The sequence below is a fragment of the Alosa pseudoharengus genome, unplaced genomic scaffold (assembly GCF_046254945.1).
Source record: "Alosa pseudoharengus isolate Yale_2024_CS ecotype anadromous, Long Island Sound unplaced genomic scaffold, YU_APseudo_1.1 YU_APseudo_1.1_scf_15, whole genome shotgun sequence".
NCBI lineage: Eukaryota > Metazoa > Chordata > Actinopteri > Clupeiformes > Clupeidae > Alosa > Alosa pseudoharengus.
Window position 1 is genome coordinate 20,444,728 of NW_027468620.1, and position 25,000 is coordinate 20,469,727.

Genomic DNA, 25,000 nt, shown 5'->3' on the forward strand with positions numbered 1-25,000 from the left:
TTTTTAATAGAAAAACATTCTCTAATCTCAGAGTTTTCACAGAAATACATCATGAAACAGCTGCATAAAAAATTAGTGTCGACCCGCATACTCTATTTAACACTTCATACCTTGATTGTGTCATTTCTATTAAGCACAGGGTAGTTTTTGCATTTTTACCCCCTTTAATGAGCATTTCCAAACCAAACCCTCAACCTCAACAGACTTGTATCTGGTGATACCCTGGACCCAGATGGACCAGAGACAGAGACCCTCACCTCCACCACAGTGCCGCAGGTCCTCAGGCTGAAGTTGAGGTTGATGTGGGTGCCATTGGAGACACCCCGGCAGGAGTCGTTGGCCAGGAAGAGCTCCAGGCCTCCCACCAGCTCCTTTGGCACAGAGACTTCTATGAAGCTGGAGCCACACTGCACAGGAACTGCAGAAGCAGACAGAGCAGTGAGGATGGAACTGTGTGAAGTGTACACAGGATACAGTCTGTAGAGTAAACAGCTACCCTCCCTCACATACAGATGATGCATTTTGGAAGGGCCTGCTACATACTGTAGAGATGATTAAAAGGTGAAATACCAGATATAACAAGCATGGATGTTCTCTGTCTAGTAATTGGTTGAAAATGGTATTGTTTGCAACAATATCAAATTTGATGAATAGACATGCTATACATATGCTGTATACATACTTCTATGTACTGTGTACAGTTAGGATTTATTTACTGAATTTATGTACTTATTTATTTGTATTAACACACCACACACGCACACGCACACGCACAGTCGCACACACACACACATACACACACACACACACACACACACACACACACAGTTCTGACCCTGGCAGGTGCGTTTGTCCGGAGCCAACATCAGTCCCCGTGGACAGTGGCAGTAATAGGAGTCCTGAGGCCCAGAGCAGCCATGGCTGCAGCCTCCATTCCCACTGTGGCAGCCCTCAATCTCTGCTCAGGGAGGAAATAGGAGTGAGAATAGTGAGCTTCCTCCACCAGGTTGATGAGGAAAGAATGGATAAAAAGTATCGCTGCAGCCTGCATTCTCATAACGACAGCCCAAAATCTCTGACCAGGAAAGGGAACATGAGTAAGAATGATGAATTTCTTCCCACAACATGACAATGTTGTTGATAGCATAAAAAAATAACATAGTTAAAAATAACATAATTAATAGCATAATTAAAAATAAGTGTTTTTGGTATAATATCTAACCACATTGACTTTTTTTTGTAGAAATAAGGAAGTGGGAGTACTTCAACTGGGTGCTTAAACTTTCTTGACAATAAATCAAAAACTTGAAAAATAAATAAAGCAAGCACTTTTTTTTTGTCAAATGATGTTGTTAAATCTTGAAGCAGATGTTGGAGGATTACACCCCAGATTTATGACTCTGGTGGAATACTGAGGTGACAGACTGTAGAGTGTTTGCGGCCTTGTCTGGGGTTTGGCAGTCTCACCTTTGCAGGTGCGTCCATCAGCGGCCAGCACGCGGCCTGGCCGGCACTCGCACTGTCGGGAACCCTTGGTGTTCACACACACCTCGGCACAGCCGCCATTCCCCTTCTCACACTCGTTCACATCTGAGAGAGTGACAGAGAGAGAGAAATGGAGAAGGTGGAGAAAGAGAGACAATGAAAGGGTGGCATAGAAAGAAAAAGAGAGAATGACAAAAAAAGGAATGTGTGAGAGAGAGAAAGAGAGAGAGAGAGAGAGAAAGAGAGAGAGTGAGAGAGCACAAGTGAGCAAAAGTGTGTGAGTGAGAGAGAGAGAGAGAGAAAGAGAGAGAGTGAGACAGCACAAGTGAGCAAAAGTGTGTGAGTGAGAGAGAGAAAGAGAGAGAGTGAGAGAGCACAAGTGAGCAAAAGTGAGTGAGAGAGAGAGAGAGAGAGAGAGAGAGAGAGAGAATAATAAACAGAGTGAAAGGCATGTTTGGTGAACAGACATGAAAAGAGTAGCAACCATGAGGTGCATCCACCCTAGTTTGTCATAAAGAGCCAGCTGTCCCTTCTTCCTTTCATCTGCTTTCTAAATGCTCATCTTCAAGGAGTTTGGTCAGGTTCATTAGAAAGGGGGAAGGCAGCCCATACACAACTAGGTCTATCCTGACAGAACGCTAACAACAGGAGGTATAATGAGACCACACATTTCAAATGACAGGTTTTGAAATGTGGAGAGAAAAATGAATGCAGAAATGATATTTAGAGAGCTGGAAGAAAAGAGTCGGTCAGACATCTTTAGAGATAAATGTCTTCAGAGACGAACTGAATATATCTAGTTGATTCTGAACATTTAGGACTTGACAGACCAGGATTTGTTTTATTTAGAGAGCAGAAGTCAGCTCTCTATAGCTGCACCTTATCAGAAAGGAACAAGCAGACCAATATGTGACAAGATGTGTTTTTTGTAGCTTGTCTCTGTGGTAGATTCTCCAGTCCACTGGGATAATTAACTTTTAAACACCTGATATTTTCAAAGACACCAAAACATATTTACTTTTCAAAGATTTTCCTCAAACTCCTTTCTGGCCCATTGTTTATAAAGACGTGACTAAGTTTTATGACCAGCATGGGAGAATTCCATTAGACCTATAGGATTTCTGCCAGTTTTATTTATTTTTTTTGTTGTATTTTTATACATATATATTTTTATTGTATCTTTATTGTTCAGACTGAAGCTTGCCGCTTTCTGGTTGACTCATTTCCCACACTCCTCTCTCAGCGGATCTGTGGCGGTTCCCTCACCTAGGCAGGTCTGTCCATCAAGCCCAAGGATGGTTCCGTTGCCACAGCGACACTCAGGTTCTCCACAGTGGGGCCCAACGCACTCCTCCTCATCACAGATGTCATAGAAATCTGATGGCAAGCAGTCACACACAATAGACAGAGTGACACAGCTTTTGCAAACTGCTAAAAAAAAAACATGTTTAAACAAATATCAGAGAAGCATCAAAGACAAGTATAAATGATATCATCTGGAGGATAATTTAGGGGAACTGAGCAAGAACTAGAATATATTACTGGAGGACTTCACACATGGTGCTTTGTGTGTGATCGGTTAGAATTTTCAGTCTCCCCTAATAGACCTATTATCTCTTGCGGCATCTCACTTCCATTTGCCAAGATGCAAATAAGGGGCTACGGTTTAGAAATTAGGGAAAAGGTTTGGGAACTTAATTTTTAATCTTGCACTTGAGGAGGCAAAAGCTTGAATGATTCAGGGTGTTTGAAGACTCCTCATTAATTCACTTTCATTTGTGTAGAACGTTGTTGAGGCACTGAGCGCTCACTCATGGGAGACTCCTGCAGCTGTTATACATTTCAGCCACGATGGCGGATCTCTCTCACACACACTCACACACACACACACACACACACACACAGAATGAAAAAAAGAAAACACTGAAAACCAACACAAAAGGTTATTTTCCATTTAAGTACAGGCACATTTCAACAGATTATCCACACTGAAGGGACAGACAGATGGAGGAAAACAGACACACAGACAGAAACTGCAGACTAAAAGGCGGATGGACAGACAGACAGAAACACTTCACAGTGTGAAATGTGGACAGACAAAAACATTGCAGGGTAGAAGTGGACAGACGGCCTCTGCCAACTCACGTCCACAGTAGACATGGAAGCAGACAGAGGGTCTTGGCAGGCGGTACACATAGTAGCCCCCTGGGCAGGCCTTGACGTCCACGTTGGCCGTCCAGTGGCAGCAATTGTCATTGAAGCTGGCGCAGGCTGGCAGAGAGACGATGCCCTCGTTGAGCTGAGGGTGGCTACCGTTTAGCCAGATGGGGGCGTGGGTGCCGCAGTGGTTCTCCTCGATGCAGAACGTCGGCATGGCGTCACCAGCCATGCCGGTGAATCTGTACCACTCCCCCGAAACATGTTGATCACACAGAGGCACACCCCTGGAGTTGTTGACGTGATACTCCGTGTTGCGCCAAGGCTCATTGAGACTGATATATGCATTGCAAGGATCAAAGACTGGGTAACATAAAAGGGGTGAATAAAATTAGGTGAGGTCCCATGATAACACATTTCAAAATCCTGTTAACTGCATTGACTCACATACACCTACAAGGAAGTCAATTTGGTATAATTACCAGTATTAGACAGATAGTAACTAAATATGTGCGTCAAATTGTGTTCTCAATGGGCCTTTGACAATGGAGTCTTTCTCAAGAAGTGCGTCAGATAAGATTCCCTGTAGTTTTAAATAGATGGACATTTCATGGGGGAAAACTCTATCGAAGGAGAAAACAAATAGCAGTGACCATGATCGATACCCTCCCCTTCTCCCTAATCTCACTCTTCCTCTCTCTACAAAACTAATTAAGGGGATGAATTAAGCCCAAGTGGAAAGAGCTTGTGGATGGTCGGACATGAAGAATGACCCTGCCGCGGGAGGGTGAAGGATTCTCACATGTCAGCAGGCAAACAAGTGGGAGCTCAGTAATCACTGCTGCCAGGAGCCTTTGACGGCTTAGGAGACACTCTGCAGGGGAGCCCAACTGTAGATCCCTGCGTCTGCGAGTAAGTCATTAGTTATAACACTAAGTAGCCATCTCAGTACCATCTGAGTCAAGGTGCACTGCTTTACTTAGACACAAACGCAAACGTTAAACAGCTACAAAAAATGACATATGGTTTCCAACCTTCATCCTGTCCATTTTAATAGAATGGGGCTATCTCTATGTTCCCATGGTCCTATGTTCCCCAGATTTGTATGATACAGTACACATTTATTTCAAGTGGGACAAATTCAGATACTTCTGTATAACACAGACACACACATACACACACAAGGACATTAATTACTTGGGAAAACTTGCTTAAAACATTTAATTAAAAAAAGGGACCAACTATTCCATCTATACCTAAAAATGAGATTATGAGATTATCCATGGTCTTGAATAACAATAAACAGAACTGGGGAACATGGGTACTCTTCTGACATTTGTAAATGTTCCACAAGCAACTCTGTTCCACTGTTTTTGTTCAGCAAACTTCATTGTTAACTTATTAGAACAGACTCAGTAGTCCTTGACCATGAAAATAGTTTGGGCTCCCATCTCTGTCAGTTTCAAGAACTGCAGGAACTTCAGATAGATGTTTTTCAGGTTGCTACAATCAATTCCAGAAAGAAGATTTAAAGGAATCGAGGTGTTATTATTTTATAGTAATGAAATGACATTATGAAACAGATAACTTGACAAGACATCTACAGTCAGGTGTAGTTTCATTTAGCTTCAATTGGGAGAACCATCCCCAATCAAACACATTTTCCCAGTGTATTTCACAGACTAAGTGAAATGCACAAACTCCAGAAAGAACACAGTAGGACGGCACCATAATGAGACATCATTAGGGAAAAAGAATAAGACATTTTCTGGATGGCGGTGTCATTAGAGTCTTTAAATCATTTAGTATTTTCAAACAAACACTCAGAACAACAGTTTAATGAGCATGCGCTGCATGTTTAACTCTCAAGATTAGTTTGTGGCAAGAGAGTATAAATCAGGCCTAACCCAGTTTATTTGGCCCTGCATTCCTGGTCTAATAATCTAATGGATTGCAAGCATAACTTTTAAAAGATTACAAAAGTAAACTGATGAGACACAATGAAAGCAAGGAAGTTTTGTTCATGCTCTTGGTTCAGTAACCAATATACATCTGTTATCGGAAAAGGCTTGGCAATTCATTCATATGTAGCCATGCACAATTCATCACCCTGATTAAGCATCTTGAATGTAATGTAGCCTACTAAACCAGAAGCATATTTCCTAAAAATGCTCTTACCTCTGGCGTCTGTGAAGAGAGCAGCCTGGAGGAGGATGGCTATTAACGGAATCATATTGTTGGTTTGCAGAGCAGAACGCTGCAGGACAAACACACTTGTGTGGTCAGATACAAAATGCTTTATGACAGTCTATGTTCCCCCGAGTTAGACCAATCTTTCTTTTTTTTTCAAACTAAGGGACAGCTTATCATGGTACGCTTGCCTGTGGGCTGGACAGGGACCTGCCTGTGTGAGGGTCCTGGGGGCAGAACAGGACATCTGTGTCACCTTGACCTTGTCCCTCCTGTCCCCACGTCTCTGACTGACCACACACACATACTCACTGATACACACCCTCTCCGGCCTGTGACAGGACCATCCTACTATTGTTCCAGAGGTATCTCTTATCCACATGATGAGACTGCATTTAGAAACTACCTACATTTATTATTCCAGTCAGTAAATTAAAACATTTAGTTAAATACAATGTGGGGGGAAAGGTGTAGTTTAAGAGTTATGTCAACATGTTTTGTTGCAAATCAGCCTTCAAGATTATACTGGCAAAAAACATTAAAAAATGCAAAGATTAAGTAATACAGTTTACTCAAAAATATTTATTTAATATTGCTTTAAAATGATCAACACCAAATATCAGGCACTTATGTAATCAGACTTGAAATTGGATAGAAACCCTTTCTGTTTGATCATGTCTAAGCTCTCCTGGCCATTGTCTCTACAGTCCACTATCTCCTTTCAAACTTCTAAACCCCTTTTCTCCCCTCAGCTCCACCTCTCTCTGTAGCTACCAGATAACCCCAGACAACCTTAAAAACCAAGTTCCCGTTGAAGCCCATTCATCTATTGTCATTCCTCTGATACACTCTTTCATTGAATCTCCATTCTTCCTTCCTGTCTTTACGCATGTTTTTGTCTTCATATCTCAAAGATACAGAACAGACACAAAGGCCTAATCAAGAATATACAGCTATACCAGTGTTTCTATCACAATACTTTACTAATAGTTCTTGCACTCTTTGAGGTAGACATATAGTTGCTGTTGGAGAATAGCGCAAGTAAGGGGTTTTCTATGTGAAAGTGTAGTTCCCATAAGAAATAAAACCGTTATTGGTATTGTGAATTCCTGTAAGATGCCTAGGTTCAACCTGAAGCGGGCAGATTTCGTTCCCCCCCTCCGTCTTTTAATTAAATGAATGGCTCCTCTAATCAATGAGGCCGTTAGAAGAAACGAGCTGGAACATGTCAGGCCTCTTACACAATTACTCTCTTGCCCATCTTGCAGACCATCTCACTTATTTCTCTCCCTCTAGGTCTGACTGCAGACTTACTGTTTTAATGAAGATGTACTTTCTCTGTGGGCCAGAGGATTAACATCACATTCACTGATTGGGTCCTGCCTGCTGCCCCCCCCTGACTGCATGATGAGGTACACCTTCAAACACTTTTGTGCATGAACGAACACACGAACACACACAGTCACTGAATCTGCAGGTAATGTTTGATGGCATATAAAGTAACGATTATGTGCAGATATTATTTTAGATGTTTGCCTTTTAAGGCAGTATATCAGAATCTCTGAATACAGAATACACTGTATGTGAACACTGACAGATCTCTCTCATCACTGTGGTTCTTCTGTAATGATGGGATGTGTATTCTCTCGTCACACACAGCCACACAGTGCAGACAAGCCTATCTATTGAGGATATCCAGCAATTACAGGAAGGCGCAGAGGCCAAGGATGCCCAGATGATCAGGTCAAGGATACAGTGTTCTCATCCATCTGTTGTAAACATGGAAACCCAAACTATTCCACAAGCGCCATGTGTTACCTATTGCAAAATAGTGGCTTGTACATGACCGTATGCATGTGGACAGAACATACCAATTACATGAATGCCTTTGATTAAGCATGGATAAAAGACCCAAGAAACATCACTAAAACGAAACTTTTGTCTCCATCGTCTCCTCCCGATTTCAAGGTACTTTGAACATTTTGAGCCTGTAATTGAATTGTGTTTCCGCTTCTGTGGTCCTCATCTCCCAAAGAGAATGTAAACATCTCCCACTTTCATCAGCTCTTCACCTTAAACAGACAGCACTATGCGGACTCCCAGAATGTAATGGCAGTGCCCCTCACACCACTTTAGCATGACAGCCTCTCATGCAGCATAACATTACATTCCGTCGCCACAAAGAGCCATCTCAGGGGACACTAACAAATTGGGCCGGCACTGATTGTGACAGTAGAGTGGGCAGACAGTCCCGAATGGTCCAGTCAAGACAGACAAAGACTTAATTCTGCCTATAACGGCTGGTGTCTACTTATATGGCTGTCTTTGTCAGGTCTCTACGTTTGTGAGGTCAGTTGGAACATCCAGCTGCCAACATCCATTGGCGGCTACTCTCTGATGAACAGTATATGTCATCATAAAAACGTTAATCTGAGAATGGCTCAGCCTTGCTGATTCAGCTTTTTATCCATTATGGCCCATTGGAGAAACATATTAAGGTTTATCCAATCAGAATGAGACTTCAGAGGGTAAGTAACTAACTGGCTTCATATGGTACATGGTAAAAGAGGACTGAAATGTTGACAATAGCAACTTATACAAACCTGCTTAAGAAAATGACAAAACATGGCACGTGACAAGAATTCCAAAACTGGATAAGTATTTTATTGATAACTGAATTACATTTCTCTTTTATACACATTTCTTAAATGATACAGGATTTTACATTTTCATTTTTATAGTCTTCCAACATTACAGCATCCGATGCCAATGAGAGGAAACAAAAGAAATAGGGAAACCTAAGAACTAGAATGATCATTCAATCATGGATCCTGCAAAACTCTCTTTGCCTTTTTTTTTAACATAGGTTTAATCTAAGTGCACACAAACAGGATAAAAAATAAAAAATAAAAATGCACACAACCAAAACTAAATACATGTGATTTTGATTTGAGAAAGAAGAAAGGTGGCAGGTTTAAAAAAAGAAACTGCTGGAGAAAAAAACAAGAGAGGTGGATGGATGGATGGATGGATGGATGAAGAGAGGGAGGTCAGTGAGTGAGGTAAACGAGAAAGACGGGGGGGGGGGGGGACGTGCACTCAGGAGCTCTTCCCGAAACATGCAGAGAGCATAAGCCCCTCTCTCTGCTCTCATAACACACACACATACACACACACACACACACACACACACACACACACACTGAACACACACACTCACAGAGGGGAAGTTTGGGCCTATCCCTGCCTTCCATAATGGCTTGTCTGGCTATAAATCCTGAACTGAATAGGGACAAAACCAAACACACAGACCATGTCAAGTCAAGCAGACATAACTGTATCATGTTTACTTTTTTCTTTTTTTTAAAGAGCCAATTTAGGCTGCCAGCACTTGCTCCACGTCACACATTTAGATGACTATAAGTGGCTAACTGCTGCATTACATTTTTGCCTTAAAGTGATTTAGCAGAAAAGTCTTTTGGCTTGAGTCGCCCCAAGTGACTATAAGGTTTGGTGGCCAATGCGTAGCTGAAAGAAGGCAGGGAGCAGGGGTCAATATGAGAGGGAAGGATGAGAAACCTAGAGGACATGGGTCACACACTGGAGAATAGAGGACAGTTGAACGGAGACAGAAGGGAAGACAGGAAGTGACGAGGGGCCAAAGGTCACCTTTGGCAACAGCAGACCCGAACATCGTGGAAGGGGGGGGGGGGGGGCGGCAGCCAAACCTCGCCCTCTGCATCCAAAGAGTCCATGTCTCATAAATAATTTTTGCCTTTGTATTTTTTTTTCTCAATGTCATTTTTATATAATTTCCCCATGTAAACATACATTCATGCAACACCCGCATTTGAATAGTTCTCTATATTTGATATATTTTTGTAGAAAAAAAAGAAAAGAAAAAAGAAATAAAGAAAAGACCAAAACACCAACTTAAAAACCAACAAAAGACAAAAGGAGTAGTGATCCAATGGAAAACAGGTGATGAGAGTGGAGCCCTGAAACAGGGGAGAGAGGCGAGCAGGATAGAAATGGAGGTTCACAGGGGTCAACTGGAGATGCAGGGGCTCATAGATCGCTGACCAAGCCTTGCCTTCTAATTTAACATGTGAGCGTGAGTAAGAGTGTGTGTGTGTGTGTGTGTGTGTGCAGCAGAAGGTCTGAGTGAGATTCATGACCCTAGATGATAAAGGTTGGAGAGAGAAAAAAATGATTGATGATGATATTGATCTGGACCAATCAGAAGAGGGATAGTTCATTGATTTACACTTTGCCCTTTGCTTCACACACAAATGTACGCACACACATGCACACACACGCACACACACACACACACACACACACTTGCCCTTTTGCACATGACCTCTCCATGTGTCTCTCCATTGCCACACAACACAAGACCACAGGGCTCCCAGTTGGAATCTACTTCATTTTGACATGTGTGAACTCCCTAGAATCATTTACTAGCTACAGTAGCTTTACTAGCTTCCAGTCAACCTCTGTGAGGCTACCGTTCACCTCATAAACACCAAGTCAGTTGCTGTGTCAAATTGGGTGTTAACCACTTAGCAAGTGTGGCTGTGGGAACGTCAGTCCAGGCCAAAAATGCCTGTACACACATGTGAAATCACATATGAATCACGTGTGTGTACAAACATACACAAAGACACAGACACAGACACAGGCACACACACACACACTCATAGCTGTGGCATGGTTCAGGTGGACACCACCTGAACAGAGGGGTGTGAGGGCCCATGGGGAGTCGGGTGATTTGATTGTGCTTCCCGTTGCCCATGGGTACCCGTCACCTGGCCGTCTCAGCTTTGGGCCTACCCTGCATTCCATAGACCGGCGGACAGAGGAAGAGAGGACGGACAGAAAGACAGACGAACGGACGGATTGACAGACAATCCAACCGTTCCCCTGCTAACAGCAGACAGGGCCCAGACGCATTTTAAACAGACCCACTATAGACACACACAGAAACACAAAACACAGATATGGCTTCAAGCTTCTGCAGAAAACTACAGCCCATTGAGGACTGAATGGAGAACGTAAACTAGGGCGACGTGTCCTAATGACAACAATTACATTGTACTTCCCACACCACACCACACCTCTAATTCATAAGGGTTATAGTAGTGCATGCAAGCAGTCTGCTTTGCCTTGGAGTCTGGAGGGCCAAGTGTGTGTGTGTGTGTGTGTGTGTGTGTGTGTGTGTGTGTGTGTGTGTGTGTGTGTGTGCGTGTGTGTGCCTGCATAGGTCTGCAGAGGTCTAAATCACTCCTTGGACGCATATGTTGGATATGTGGATATGTAGCTATTCTGAATGAGAAGGCTCAGGGTAAAGCTTTAAAATGTCACCTTTAAAAAAAAAAAAAGAAAAGAAAACAGAAGAAGAAAATTCATTCAACATTTGGCCAGAGGATATAATAAATTACTGTCTCTCTAGCCAACGTGGTCTTGTGGGTTCGCTTGAGCCATGGTATGTAAACAACCTTACTCAATTTGATAAGGATATGCTCGAGAAATGACAATCACGTCAAGGTTATTTGACAGGGTTCGAGATATTGTTTCCATGTGTGATATTGGTAATGCGTGTCTCGCTCCTCTAACACGGGCCCTCTCTACAAACACATCACACACACACACACACACACACACACACACACACGTGCCCATACACACACATACAGAACATCCATACATACATACCTACATACACACACAGACTAAAAAGATGCAACAATCTCGCTCTACAGCATGCCTGGATGTGTGCGAGAGAACACACTAAAACTACGATCTATGTATATATTACATCTGTTCCCCCATCCAACATCACCACTTGACTTCTTTACATGTCGCCCTCGATCCTCCCACTAAAATTCTTGGCATTTTGAGGACTCTTTTTTGCGTGAGAGGATGGGGAGTTGCGATGCAATGCTGAATTTGCAGTTCGTGTCCTTGTTACCACCGCTATAGTCGAGACGTTATAGGCGTTGATCTCGTCACTAGATGTCAAGGCGAGAGAGTGCGGCACAGCGATGCACTCTGTGGCGAGGAACCTAAGCACAACTGGGGAGTCCTGCGTACAAAGCAGCGCTCCAGGACAGTGTATGTAGGTGTGTGTATGTGTGGGAGGGGTGTGTGTGTGGGGGGGGGGGGGGGTGGCAGAGCTGGAGGGGAGCCCTAGGCAGCGCACTGAAGTGTTCTGCACACTGAGAGGCACTGTGGAGAGAGATGGCGTGGGCTGGACTAGGGATGGTGGTGGTAGTGGACAGGGCTGGGGATGGTGGTGGTAGTGGACAGGGCTGGGGAGCGTGGTGGTAGTGGACAGGGCTGGGGAGCGTGGTGGTAGTAGTGGACAGGGCTGGGGATGGTGGTGGTAGTGGACAGGGCTGGGGATGGTGGTGGTAGTGGACAGGGCTGGTGAGCGTGGTGGTAGTGGACAGGGCTGGGGAGCGTGGTGGTAGTGGACAGGGCTGGGGATGGTGGTGGTAGTGGACAGAGCTGGGGAGCGTGGTGGTAGTGGACAGGGCTGGGGAGCGTGGTGGTAGTGGACAGGGCTGGTGAGCGTGGTGGTAGTGGACAGGGCTGGGGAGCGTGGTGGTAGTGGACAGGGCTGGGGAGCGTGGTGGTAGTGGACAGGGCTGTGGAGCGTGGTTGTAGTGGACAGGGCTGGGGATGGTGGTGGTAGTGAAGTGTCGCTTTGGACAAAGGCGTCTGCTAAATCCATAACCATAACCATAACCATAGTGGACAGGGCTGGGGAGCGTGGTGGTAGTGGACAGGGCTGGGGATGGTGGTGGTAGTGGACAGGGCTGGGGAGCGTGGTGGTAGTGGACAGGGCTGGGGATGGTGGTGGTAGTGGACAGGGCTGGGGAGCGTGGTGCAGGAGACTGGGGTCAGGCTGGGGCTGTGTGGCGGAGAAGCTGGAGAAGATCCCTGCTCTGCATCTTCCACACCGCTAGCGCATTTCATTTGCATGTTACATGTACTCTAGATTTGTACAGGAGTGGTTAGTAGGCACTGGCAAGCAGGCGTCAGAGTAGTCATACTACTCACAGAGTACTGTTATCTATCAGCTAGCAGGTGTGTGTGTGTGTGTGTGGGGGGGGGGTATGTGGTTAGGTATATGACACAGTTCTGATAGCTGAAGTGGGCACTGACAGATATGTTGTGATTGACAAGATGGGGCTGAAACAAGACAGTCTCTCTCCGAGAGAGAGTGAGATGGAACAAAGAGAGAAAAAAGCTTTCTGTTCATTATGATTGATTGTTTCTCTTTTTTCATAACAAATATAATATGGCTTCTAAAATAAAAAGTGCCAAAATGTTTCTTTATGTTGAATTTGTTTTTTTTGGAACAATAGAACCCACAGTGATGTTCCGTCGGCCGCTGGAGTGTCTCACACTGGCGAGAGAGAACTGAGCTTGAAGCTGAGAGCAGCAGCTCCCCTTAAAGCTTCACCTTCCACCAACCCACCCGATTCGCTCAGACTCGTCCCAGCAGCTGTCAATCAAAGCTCAGGGGGCTCTGGAACCATGAAATGCAGCCAGCACAGTTTCAGAGCCTCAGCCAAGAAGGGACCGAGAAATGACCAGAGAGGCTGGGTGGTTGTGTGGATTCGGCGGGGCAGATACCGGCGGGCTAAAGGTCAGTTGAAGGTCAAAGCAGCTCTTACAGTGAGATGTGCGTCCCACATGATGAAGGGCAAGATGAGTGGGTGGGAGTCCATCCTTGTTGACTGACTCTTAGGATGAGTCCTGAATCTCACCTCCATCTACAGGGATGCTGACAGGCTGAGGGAGCTCCATGTGTCTGACTCCACACAGTGTGTGTATGTGTGTGTGTGTGTGTGTGTGTGTGCGTGTGTGTGTGTGAACAGTCAAGAGCCCTGCTCAGTCACCCTGTGTTATGAGACACATTTACCCTCCAGAAGGCTCTGAGGCTGCAATATGTTTTTGTACGCGTCATTTCCTGTCCAGAAGCAGGAAGTTCCTGTTGTCCACAGAGGTTTGCTGTAGGCGGGGGTGGTGTTGGTGGGAGGTGGTATTGGCTGCTGGTCTTTCAGTACCTCTCTGCCTGGCTGTCAACAAGCCCCTGCATGAAGTTCACCTTCATCCTTATCGATATCAATCCATTTTCCGATTCATGTCCCTTGTCACCTTCTCGATTTCAACCTTCTATACACACTTGCTGTTGTTGTCATCAATATTTTCAGCCAGAAAAGTTTTTTAAAAAGGAAAAGAAAACAAAATCCCTCCCAGAAACAGGAGAAGAGATGGTTCTGTCAGAATGAGGAAGACAGAAACATAGAGCGAGGGATTTAAAAAAAGGCAAAGGGGAGAAATAAAAAGACTGGAGGAGAGGGGTGGACAGAGAGAGGGAGAGAGATAGAAAGAGAGAGAGAGAAAAAGAGAGAGAAAGAGAGAGATGGGGGGATGGGGAAGAGGGCTGGAGAGGAAAGGATGCTCTGGTTCCATCAATCCTTGCTGGAGGTGAGCTGCTGGACAGGGAGTTGGAGCTGCAGAGGGTCTCTCAAGCGTTTCAGATCTAACTCGGCCTGCAGGAGGGACAGAGAGAGAATGAAAGAGAGAGAGAGAGAGAAAGCATGTTATGTGAGAGACGTAAGACAATGGAGGAGTGTAGGAGTGCAGAGGGAGGGAGAAAAAGAGAAGCACTGTGTGCGTGTATACAGTATGTTTGGGAGGGAGTGATGGATGTGGGCGTACACATACCTCAGCAATGGCCCCCTTTAGTTCGTTGTACTTCTCAATGTCAAAGCGTTTACTCTTAGCCCCCCTATGGAAAAACAGCAGGTACTGTCTGTCTCTGGCATCAGGGTACACATACTCCTGTGAAAAAGACAGAGAGGAGAGGAGAGGAGAGAGAGGTGAGGAAAAAACAATGAATGGGAAGAGTAGACAGACAACAGCAATTTCTTCCCATTTCTGCCCTTAAAACATTCATGAAACCCAAAACACCAGCTAGTGTGTGTGTGTGTGTGTTTCTGTGTGTGTGTGTGTGTGTGTGAGAGAGAGAGAAAGAGAGAGAAAGAGAGTGAGGCAGAGAAAATGTAAGAGAGGGAAAAGATGGATGATGGAGGCATTGCCTTCAGAGGCAGGGAGAAGAGAGAAGCCTGAACAGAAAGGGACTCAAAGAGAGTGAGAAAGAAAAAGGGAGGAAGATTGAACTAAAGAAGGAGGGAAAAACAACAGAAAGAGTAAGGGAAAGCAGAGAGAGGAACCAGAACATACGGGAGAGGAATGGGTCACAAAAAAAGAACAGCGGGAGGCTTAGAAAAAAAGACAGATGGAAAGAGAGAGAGAAAGAGTGAGAGAATAAAAATAGGCAAAAGAGGGATGCTAGACCATCTGAATATACATGCAGAGTGAGGTGGTGGGGGTGAGGACAGTAAGTATGTTTCCAAATCCTCGACAATCCTTTGACACAGTTGTGCATTTTGTCATGCAAATAAAGTGTCTGGATGTCTGAATGTTTGAATGGAGCTGCAAATCAAGAAATGAGTTACGCTGCCTAGAATAGAGCAGAATAGGCCTGAATGGAGCTGTGCTGTGCCGTGCTTACCTGGCGCGTGAGCACAAAGTAGGAGTACATGGCCATGGCGGTGCCGTAGGTGATGAAGTAGGTGACGGGCTCCATGATGTCCCAGGAGTACTCCCACCAGGTGAGGCGCGCCAGGATGCCAAACTGCGTGGCCATGTAGGCCATGCCACCCCACAGCACCCAGGTGGTGCGGCGCTCCGCCTTCCTGCTCAGCTCCGCTTTCACCTGCGGGGGGAACACACACACACACACACACACACACACACACACACACACACACACACACACACACACACACACACACACACACACACACACACACACCATACACATATTCTTAGATAATAGACAAGAATGACAAGCCTAATGACACTAAAAAGTCAGGAAACTTGGCATGAGAGAGACTCAAAGACCGATGTTGATGATGAAATTTATTGAAATGGAACCGATTGGATATAGCTGTAAGAGTGTAAAAAGATTGCACTCTATGTAACATATTGAGTCATGCCTATGACCAGGGTTCGTACACATTTCCACCAGAGAATTTTAATGACTTTTCGACAAATTTCCATGACCTTATATTCCCTAAAACATCAACTAGCCTACGAAAATAGAAATCCATTCTTTCGAAACAGTCCTTGGGAAATTTGAATTAAAATTAAGGTTTATCTATGTATTTCTAATACATACAAAATGTAGGCCAACGCTGACACACCAGCAGGCACATAAGGCTATATTTCAGCCCTACATTAAGCAAAGTTGTGCATTTAACTTTATGTGATCGCCTACTGTAGACAAATACCCTCCACACATTGAAATCCTGATTAATGTAATAGCCTGATCAATTACTAATCAGCTCTTCTTCAACTCTGTCGGTTCATCATGACCACGTAATTGCGTGTTTAATTCACGCAGCTTTGTAGTGCCGCACACACTGGCTAGTAAGATGCAATGCTGAAGTAACAGGGCTGTAGCCTCCCAGTAGGCTACCGCGAATAGTGGTGTGCGATACTGTAAAATTTGGTTTGGTCTTCACAAAAGACAATTAGGCTTTCTGCCCTCTTCCTATTCCCTTCCACTGTTTGTTTGTGTGTTTTACGGCAATGGATAAAGCGAGTCGAATGAGTATAGGGAGGGCAGAGTTAGAAAAGGCCGATCTCTGGTCTCTGCGCGACAGACACAAGGAAGTAGGCTATGCTACATAATCTATCGAAACACGATACATTTCTCAGTTGATTGCAACGGGTCACGCAAATTTCCATGACTTTTCCAAAACTTTCGGGGTGTTTTTCATTTTCCAAAACTTTTCCAGGCCTGGAAATTGCCATTTTCAAATTCCATAACTTTCCCAGGTTTTTTCAAAACGTACGAACCCTGTATGACATTAGGAGACAGGCTGGGCTACCTTTTCCAGTGGGCGGATCTGGGATTGGAGGTCCTCCAGTCGTACAACCAGCTCGCGTTCTTTGCTTAGCTGGTGATCCTCGATGCGCAGCGTAGTGTAGAGCTGCTGCACCAGGAACTTCACATCATTCAGCCTCTCGGCCTGCTCATGGGCCAGCAGCTCTGAGGCATGCAAAAAACACACAGACACAGACAGACACACACAGACACAGACACACAGACACAAACACAGACACAGACACACACACAGACACACACACAGACACACTGTTGAAAGTTCTATATTGGCTGTCTAATTGTGCCCTGAGGACTGCAGATGTTTAGCTTAAGGCTAACTCGGGTACAATGCATCAAATGGCAACATTTATGTTTAAAATTGTACATGTTCCCTTACAAACAAAATGAATAATAGATATGTAGGAAAAAGATAGAGCATTGTAATCAAAGGTACACTCTGAATCTCCTGGCCCTAACTCACCTCTACTAGGCGGCCGCACCAGGTATGTGGCGTCGTTTATGACCAGCTTGAAGTCATCCAGCAGCAGCACATCTATGCCTGTGGAGGAGGCAACTCTCACCCCATCTACAGACAGAGAGAGAGAGAAAGAGAGAGAGAGAGAGAAAGAGAGAGGAGACATGAGAAAGAGACAAAGAGACATGGAAGAGAGAGGGAAAGAGAGGTAGGAAGTAGAGAGTGAGAATGATGAAGAGAAAGAAGGAGAGAGAGAGAGAAAGAGAGGGAAAGTGGTAGGAAGTGGAGAGTGATAATGATAAAGAGAAAGGAGAGAGAGAGAGGGAAAGAGTGATAGGAAGTGGAGTGAGAGAATGATGAAGAGAAAGAAGGAGAGAGAGAGAGAGAGGGAAAGAGTGATAGGAAGTGGAGTGAGAGAATGATGAAGAGAAAGAAGGAGAGAGAGAGAGAGTAAGATAGGTAGGAAGCAAATGACAGAGTAAGAGAGTAAGAGAGACCGCTGTAAGAGAGTGGGAGGTAAACAAGCCCAAAGTGGAGTGAAAGTATATATATGTATATGTACATGAGCCATCCTCATGAGTGAGGTGGGTCCACCTGTGCAGAGGGACAGCTGAGCGTCCTCTCCCTGCAGGGTTGCACTGGCACACAGGCAGGATGCGTGTGGTGCTCTCTCCAGGCCTGGAGCACAGCCACTTAGAACTCATCATGAGTACACTCAAGAGCTCTCATCATGACAGGGACACTCTTCCTATCTGTGTGTGTGTGTGTGTGTGTGTGTGTGTGTGTGTGTGTGTCAGAGAGAGAGTGGCAGAGAGTGTGTGTGTTTGTGTGCATATGTATAAGGGAAAAAGAGTGTGTGTGTGTGTGTGTGTGTGTGTGTGTGTGTGTGTGTGTGTGTGTGTGTGTGTACAGTCAAGTGTTTGAGACTGAATGCATGTACTGTATGGAGCAGCAGCCTGTTCAAATGTGGAATCTCAGTTCAACTGTTCTCCCCTGCAGTAGAGGAGTGTTAACATTCCCACACTGCAAGCGTGTGCTTTATGCATAATCAGTGTTTTGGGCATTCGGTATTTTAGCGAAAAGAAAGAAAGAAAAGAAAGACTGGAGGAAAGTAGGAGGATTGTGAAAGAGAGAGGGAAGGGTGAGGGACAGAGTGCAGGAGAGAGGGAAGGCAGAGGGAGTGTGAAGGAGGAGAAAAGGATAGAGGGATCGAGAGAGAAAGAGAGAGAGAGAGGTGTGCACCTGTGGAGTAGATGGCCACGCGGTCGATGCCACGGTCCTCGGCCTGCAGCTGCTGGAGGAAGACGCCCACGCAGTCACTCAGCGGCTTCAGTGTGAACTGGCAGCGCTCGCGCCGCGACGGCAGGTTCACCGAGATCACCGGCAGCCCGTTCTGATACAGCACCGTCACCTCTGCAGACACACACACACACACACACACATTTCACACACACATGCTTTTATTCTAAACAGTTTAAAATGGAAACCATTCATAGCTTAAAGTATAAATATTTTGTGGGAATACATTTCAGAAATAAACACACAGACACCACACACACACACAAATACACACACAAACACACACGCGCACACACACACACAAACAGTCAAACACTGTCTGAGTCACTGCACAATGGGAGAGGGATCTGGGGGAACTCCAGCATATTGAGTGGCTGCTGTAAAAATAATGCCTCATCATCATTCTCCTCTACCTCCTCCTCTTCCTCCTACTCTTGGTGCTGACCATCCTCCTCATCTCCGTTCCTATTACGGCTCTGACATCCGCCAAATGAGAGCGTCTTAAGCCCCCTCACTGACCTCAACGCCTTCAATTATCTGCGCGAGACACACACATCAATCAGGGCGACATCAGCATGCTCACTCTGCTTTGGGATGATTATGTGCACGCTGTCACACTGTCAATTTTTACACTCGAGTTCTGGCTTACAATAACCCCCCCCCCCCCTTATCATCCTGACAGCTGTGGAAATGAGCACACAGTTAAATCCATGGAGATGGCCTGCAGCAAGTATGAAAAATGGACACCATCACTTTCATCTGAATCAATCCGGAGTAGCCCATTTTTTTCCAAAAGCACATAAAAAAACAAGACAAAAGCTTTGTCTGAATGACAGATTTGACTTGTTTGTGTGTACATGCGTGCGTGCGTGCATGCATGTGTGTGTGTGTGTGTGTGTGTTTGGCATGAAGAGTGTAATTGCTGCTGACTCACACACAGTAATGTGCCATTCTGTATTTACCCACCATTCTAATGGCCAACTAATATCATTTCCCCACCAGCCAGCCCAGCCCAGGCTACCACAGCCATTGTTGCTGCTTTTTCCAGGAAGGGGACGCGCTCAACTCGGGCACCAAATTGCATTTTCAGGGGTGTTTTCTCTGTTCAAACACAATTTGGTCTCGCATTCCTACTTGAAGCGGGCAGTGGCCCCAAGGTGCTGGCCAGCGTTACGCACACCTCCCCCTGGTGATTCCCCCTCCCCTGCTCGAGTGCAGGAGGTGCAATGCAGGGCTGTTTGTAGCCTGGCACCGTCAAGGGAATGGTAATGAGATGGATGGGACGTGTGTGTAGGTGTGTGTGTGTGTGTGTGTGTGTGTGTGTGTGGGTGTGTTGGGGGATTTCCATTAGGGGGCAGTGTTGCTATGATGTCGGCACCAGTGCAGGACTATAGATCTCCCTCACACACACACACACACACACACACACACACACACACACACACACACACACACACACACACACACACACACACACACACACACACACACTGTACTGCTGCAGAGGCTGGGGGGGTTGGGGGCTCTCATCACTCACATGCGTGTCGTGCTGTCACAGGCATGTAGCCCTGTGAATCAATCAGATGAGAGGCAGGAAGGAAATACACACAGAAACTCACACACAAGCGCGCACACACACACACACACACACACACACACACACACACAGGTACTAGCCAGCTATAGGGAGGGGATAAAAGGGAAGAAACATGACAGCTGAATCCATCCTGATCTTCAGTGCGGCGCAGTGGTGCAGCTCAGCCAGTGAGACGTGGCCGTGCGCTGAGGAGCTCATAGCCTCTGCTGCAGAGCCTCGACAGCACAGAGAGAGATGGGGGATTGGGCTGACTGGGCATGTGAGTGTGTGTGTGTGTGTGTGTGTGTCGGTGTGAGAGAGGGTGGACACTGACCAAGGGGAGATCTGAGCAGTCTGGATTATCATCCATTGAGCTCATCTCCAGGCAGCCACCCTAGCAGCACTGAGCAGAGCAAAGCAATCCCTCCAACCCCCCAGTTCCCCTGCTCATGCCTGGGGTCTCCCCTACAGCACCCCCACCCCCATCACCCATCTTCCCTTCACGTAGTGTTGGTCTCAGGGTTCCAACCCATGAAGCTCTCTCCATCTTGCCTGCCATCGTGGCCTTCATTACGGCCCGGGCTTCATTAGCAAGCTCGTTAGCGGTCGTTAGCCGCATTAATGAGCCTCGGGATCTTGGACACGCTGGTCTGAGCTGATCGACATGCTACTGGCGACAGCCTCTGACCCCTGGGGTTGCCCGTAACGACCTGGAGGGGGGTGGGACATGGAGCTTCACGAAGGCCCCTGACCAGTGGCACGTGTGACTTTAAGAGTTAGTGACGTGTGACTGCACTGTTGGTCACTGTTGGTCACTGTGGTACAATTCTGTTCTGAGGCGGCTGCAGAGGAGAGATGGACCACCAACATATCCCCCTTGCCACACATGAAACCAGCCAACCCCTACTTTTTCACCAGTTAGCCGTTAGCAAAACTACGTGGCTTCATTGGTCACACTCCACCACCTTCAAGACAATGAGCCGTGTCCAGCGTCCTGCTTCAACCCTGACAGTCCCCGTGGAAGACAGCAAAAAAAACCTCCAAAGCCTCAGAGGGGAAAATACTCGATTTTTGAAATTCTTGTCATGCACCCAGTGTGATTCCGAGGCTGCGGGATCCATCAGGAAATGCCTGGCTGCGCGGTTCCGGGGTCCTTTTTGCCGCCGTGTTATGGCCACGCGCTCGGATAATTAGCTGCCCCCTCTCCAACATAAGGAGACGAGGTAATTAACACAGCCGCTCGAGCGAGGGAACGAACGAGCGAGCAAGGGAGCAGAAAAACAGCACTGGGTTGCTGAAAGAGACTGGGGGAAGGGAGGGGGGGGTGGTTTCCCGGACGGGAGGCATTAAAGCTCCGCTGGGTGATTCTGCTGCTTCCCTGCCTGATGGCCGACCCATCAGGACAGTCATCACATTCCCACTGACCTCTCACTTAACCCCTCTACTCAGGAGAAAGATGGACACTAGCGACAGAGAGGGGGGGTGGAGAGAGGGAGGTGGAGGAGGAGAGGGAATGTAAGTTTGTCCTCTCTCTTCATCCCTCTCTCTCTCTCTCCCTCTCTCCCTCATCAGGGCTGTGTTGGCTGAGGCCCGTGCTGCTGTAATGACAGCGCCATTAAAATCCACTTCAGAACAAATCAACACGGCTGTGCCACCGCTGCCACACACACAGTGTGCCCGCAGCCTTCATTCCCCTCGCACTCTCTCTTTCTCACACACATACACACACACACACACACACACACTACACCTTCACCTGTCCTCCTCTGTGCTGGTCTTCCATCAACATTCTCCAGTCTCACTCCATTTCCACCCTTCATTCGTCTTACTCTGCTATATCTGGCCATCCACATAACCTTAGTTTTAACCATTCTCTGCCTCTATCCTCTCTCTCTCTCTCTCTCTCTCTCTCTCTCTCTCTCTCTCTATATATATATATATATCGGTCTCACTCTCCGTCTCACTCTCCGTCTCTCTCGCTCCATTTCTCTCTCCTGTCAGTTGCTCCATGTGTCTCCCTAGGCTGCTGCCAGCCTCAACACTTCCTCAAATTAAAGGAGACTGCTGCATGTGAACCCCAAATGCCTGCAGCAGCCAATCAGCACGCGGCTCCTTTTGAGGAAGGGGAGGGCCAGGGGAGTATGGAGCACTTCATCTTCCGCCTGCCCTTGCCACTGACAGGGGCTGCAGCATCCCCAAGATACAGAGCCATACTCTAAGACCAATACATACACACACACACACACACACACACACACACACACACACAGACGTATGCAATGCAAGACGACAGATGTGAAGACACAATCAGGCTGCACAGCGTCAGACTCCATTACACAATACTGTGATCTCACCGCCAGTGTAATTACTCTCTGTCACACACACACACACACACAAATTCACATACACACAAATATGCATACTCACCTTCTGGAGCAGCAGAGGAACATAGCAATCTCTGACCCTGCCATGTGGGGGCGCTCTTCCAGCCCTGTAGAAACGAGAGAGAGAGAGAGAGAGAGAGAGAGAGAGAGAGAGAGAGAGAGAGAGAGAGAGAGAGAGAGACCATTGAGTGTCTGCATCATAGAAACAACAACAAAGACCAGAACAGAGAAGGAGAAAACAATCATAGTGTGTGTGTGTGTAGTTCTGGGTCATGTTTGAGTAGTAGGTTTGAGTTTGAGTACACCCACAATTTCACCATCAGAACCTCCATCCTACAGTTGGCACTGCATGTATAAATAGCCCGACTTCAAAGGCAGGCCGATCAAACTCTGAACATCCCATGTGATACACGCTCACAGCTCTTACAACTGCTCCCCTTATACAATCAGCCAGCTCACTGTGCCTCTCAAACTAGTTCTGGCTGGCACACCAATGGTACTGAAATAGCAAGTGTTCCCACATATGCAGGGCTTGTGTTTGAATGTGTGCGCGTGTGTGTGTGTTGCTATAATTAGGTAGCTTCCTGTTTACCAAGATGAAGTGGTGGTTGTGAGGTACAGTAGGCACCCTTGACCTATTGAAAACCCAAAACGAGGGGTATACAGATAGTGCTATGATTGCTAAGGCTAAATACACACACACACACACACAAATAAGTGGGAAAATAGGCTGATAATGGAAAATCTGACACTATGCTCATGTGCTCCCTAACAGAGACACACCCTACTAAATAATTCTGTGATAAAATACAAAATATACACTTACACAAATAAAATAGTCCCAACCACAGGCACACATACACACCGACAGTAAAGCTAAAGATACATGTGTGTGTGTGTGTGTGTGTGTTAGTTAGTGCCGTGGCTGCTGCTGCTGCTGCAAGTGACAGGGAGAGGAGAGGAGAGGAGGTGCAGAGAGGGGGGGGGGGGTGGCGAAAGAGAGAGATATAGGGGGGGGGCACAAAGAAGAGAGCGAAAAAATGAAAATGAGTTGAGGAAAGAAAGAGTGAGTGGGGAGGGGGGTGGGAACTGTCACAGCTGCTTGGCGTTCCTCTCTCTCTCTCTCTCTCTCTCTCTCTCTCTCTTTCTCTGACTCGTTTAGGCAGTCTGATGTTCTCGAGCGAGAAAAGCAGCCAGATGGGATCCACATGTTTTGCATTAGGAAAAAAGCACGTCACCAGTTTTTCACTGAGCCAAGAGAGAAGACCCTTTACCAGCAGCAGAGCACACTCCCAGGATATGTGTAAGGAGGAGGGAGAGAGAGAGCGAGAGAGAGAACGAGAGAGAGAGAGCGAGAGAACGAGAGAGAAAGGAAAGGAGGAAGCCTCATTAGTGACAGAGAGGAGTGCCCTCCGATTACATTCCATTATTAAGAGAACAAAACGCCGTTCAAACACACAAACACAAACACACACACACAGATTACGCTCTCTCATTACACTACAGATAGACACATGATATGCCCATGCACACACCCAGTCACCCCCACACACATATACACACACGAAACCAATATGGGAAGATATGTAATATGCAGAATACACTTTACACATCAGCGCAAATCAAGAAGCGCTGACAATGGAGTTACAGGCTTTAGTTTCAGTGTGTGTGTGTACAGGGGGTATGACTGTATATGAGTAATTATATTGCATAGTCAGGCAAAGGTCAGAGCCATTTAATGCATGTGGACCCCTGCTATCACACACGAACACACACACACACACACACACACACACACACACACACACACACACACACACACTCCACTCTCACCACCCACACAATCTCATCGACACACGCTCTTGGAACCTCCCACCAGCCTCCACAAATAGCACTCTACACATCACTGCACAACACCCACCCAAACACTCCATTCCACTCTGCACCACACAGGGTCGCACGCACACACACACACGCCAAACACACACCAAACACGAGCACAGCACTGTGCGGCGCGCGCTGACCCTTCACGCCCTGCTCACACAAGTCCGTTTAGAAGTGCATTACGCAACTTTCTCGCTCCCTCCCTCCCTCTCTCTCTCTCACTCTCTCTCTCCCTCTATATTGCCCCATCTCTCCCTCTCTCTCTCTCTCTCTACCTCTATATTGCCCCATCTCTCTCTCTCACTCTCTCTCTCCCTCTATATTGCCCCATCTCTCCCTCTCACTCTCTCTCTCCCTCTATATTGCCCCATCTCTCTCTCTCACTCTCTCTCTCCCTCTATATTGCCCCATCTCTCCCTCTCTCTCTCTCTCTACCTCTATATTGCCCCATCTCTCCATCTCTCTCTGGGGTTTAGTGTAGAAAGCGCCAAAAGAGCCAGTAAAGACGCTGCAGGGTTCTCCAGCAGGGCTCTGCCTTTAAGAGCAGCACCATCACACTCACACTGCTCTCTGCG

At 46.4% G+C, this 25,000-nt stretch overlaps 2 protein-coding genes across 3 annotated transcripts in view; both read right to left on the reverse strand.

The window, feature by feature from the left end:
- Positions 1–5,875, reverse strand: part of oit3 (oncoprotein induced transcript 3) — an 8,071-nt gene extending 2,196 nt beyond the window's left edge. Inside the window, exons 1-6 of the mRNA XM_076285184.1 lie at positions 5,821–5,875; positions 3,631–4,005; positions 2,752–2,862; positions 1,468–1,590; positions 836–958; positions 258–418 (exon numbers count right to left, since the gene is read on the reverse strand). Of these exons, the coding sequence (XP_076141299.1) occupies positions 258–418; positions 836–958; positions 1,468–1,590; positions 2,752–2,862; positions 3,631–4,005; positions 5,821–5,875 (948 nt within the window). The remainder of the gene's footprint in view (positions 1–257; positions 419–835; positions 959–1,467; positions 1,591–2,751; positions 2,863–3,630; positions 4,006–5,820) is intronic.
- A 6,122-nt stretch (positions 5,876–11,997) lies between these two features.
- The window catches only part of mcu (mitochondrial calcium uniporter), a 69,078-nt gene continuing 56,075 nt past the window's right edge, over positions 11,998–25,000 (reverse strand). For both annotated transcript variants that reach the window (XM_076285831.1, XM_076285830.1), the window contains 7 exons: positions 22,585–22,648; positions 18,525–18,695; positions 17,289–17,393; positions 16,812–16,972; positions 15,428–15,631; positions 14,578–14,694; positions 11,998–14,402 (listed from right to left, as the gene is read on the reverse strand). In XM_076285831.1, the coding sequence (XP_076141946.1) occupies positions 14,322–14,402; positions 14,578–14,694; positions 15,428–15,631; positions 16,812–16,972; positions 17,289–17,393; positions 18,525–18,695; positions 22,585–22,648 (903 nt within the window). In that variant the 3' untranslated portion in view covers positions 11,998–14,321. The remainder of the gene's footprint in view (positions 14,403–14,577; positions 14,695–15,427; positions 15,632–16,811; positions 16,973–17,288; positions 17,394–18,524; positions 18,696–22,584; positions 22,649–25,000) is intronic.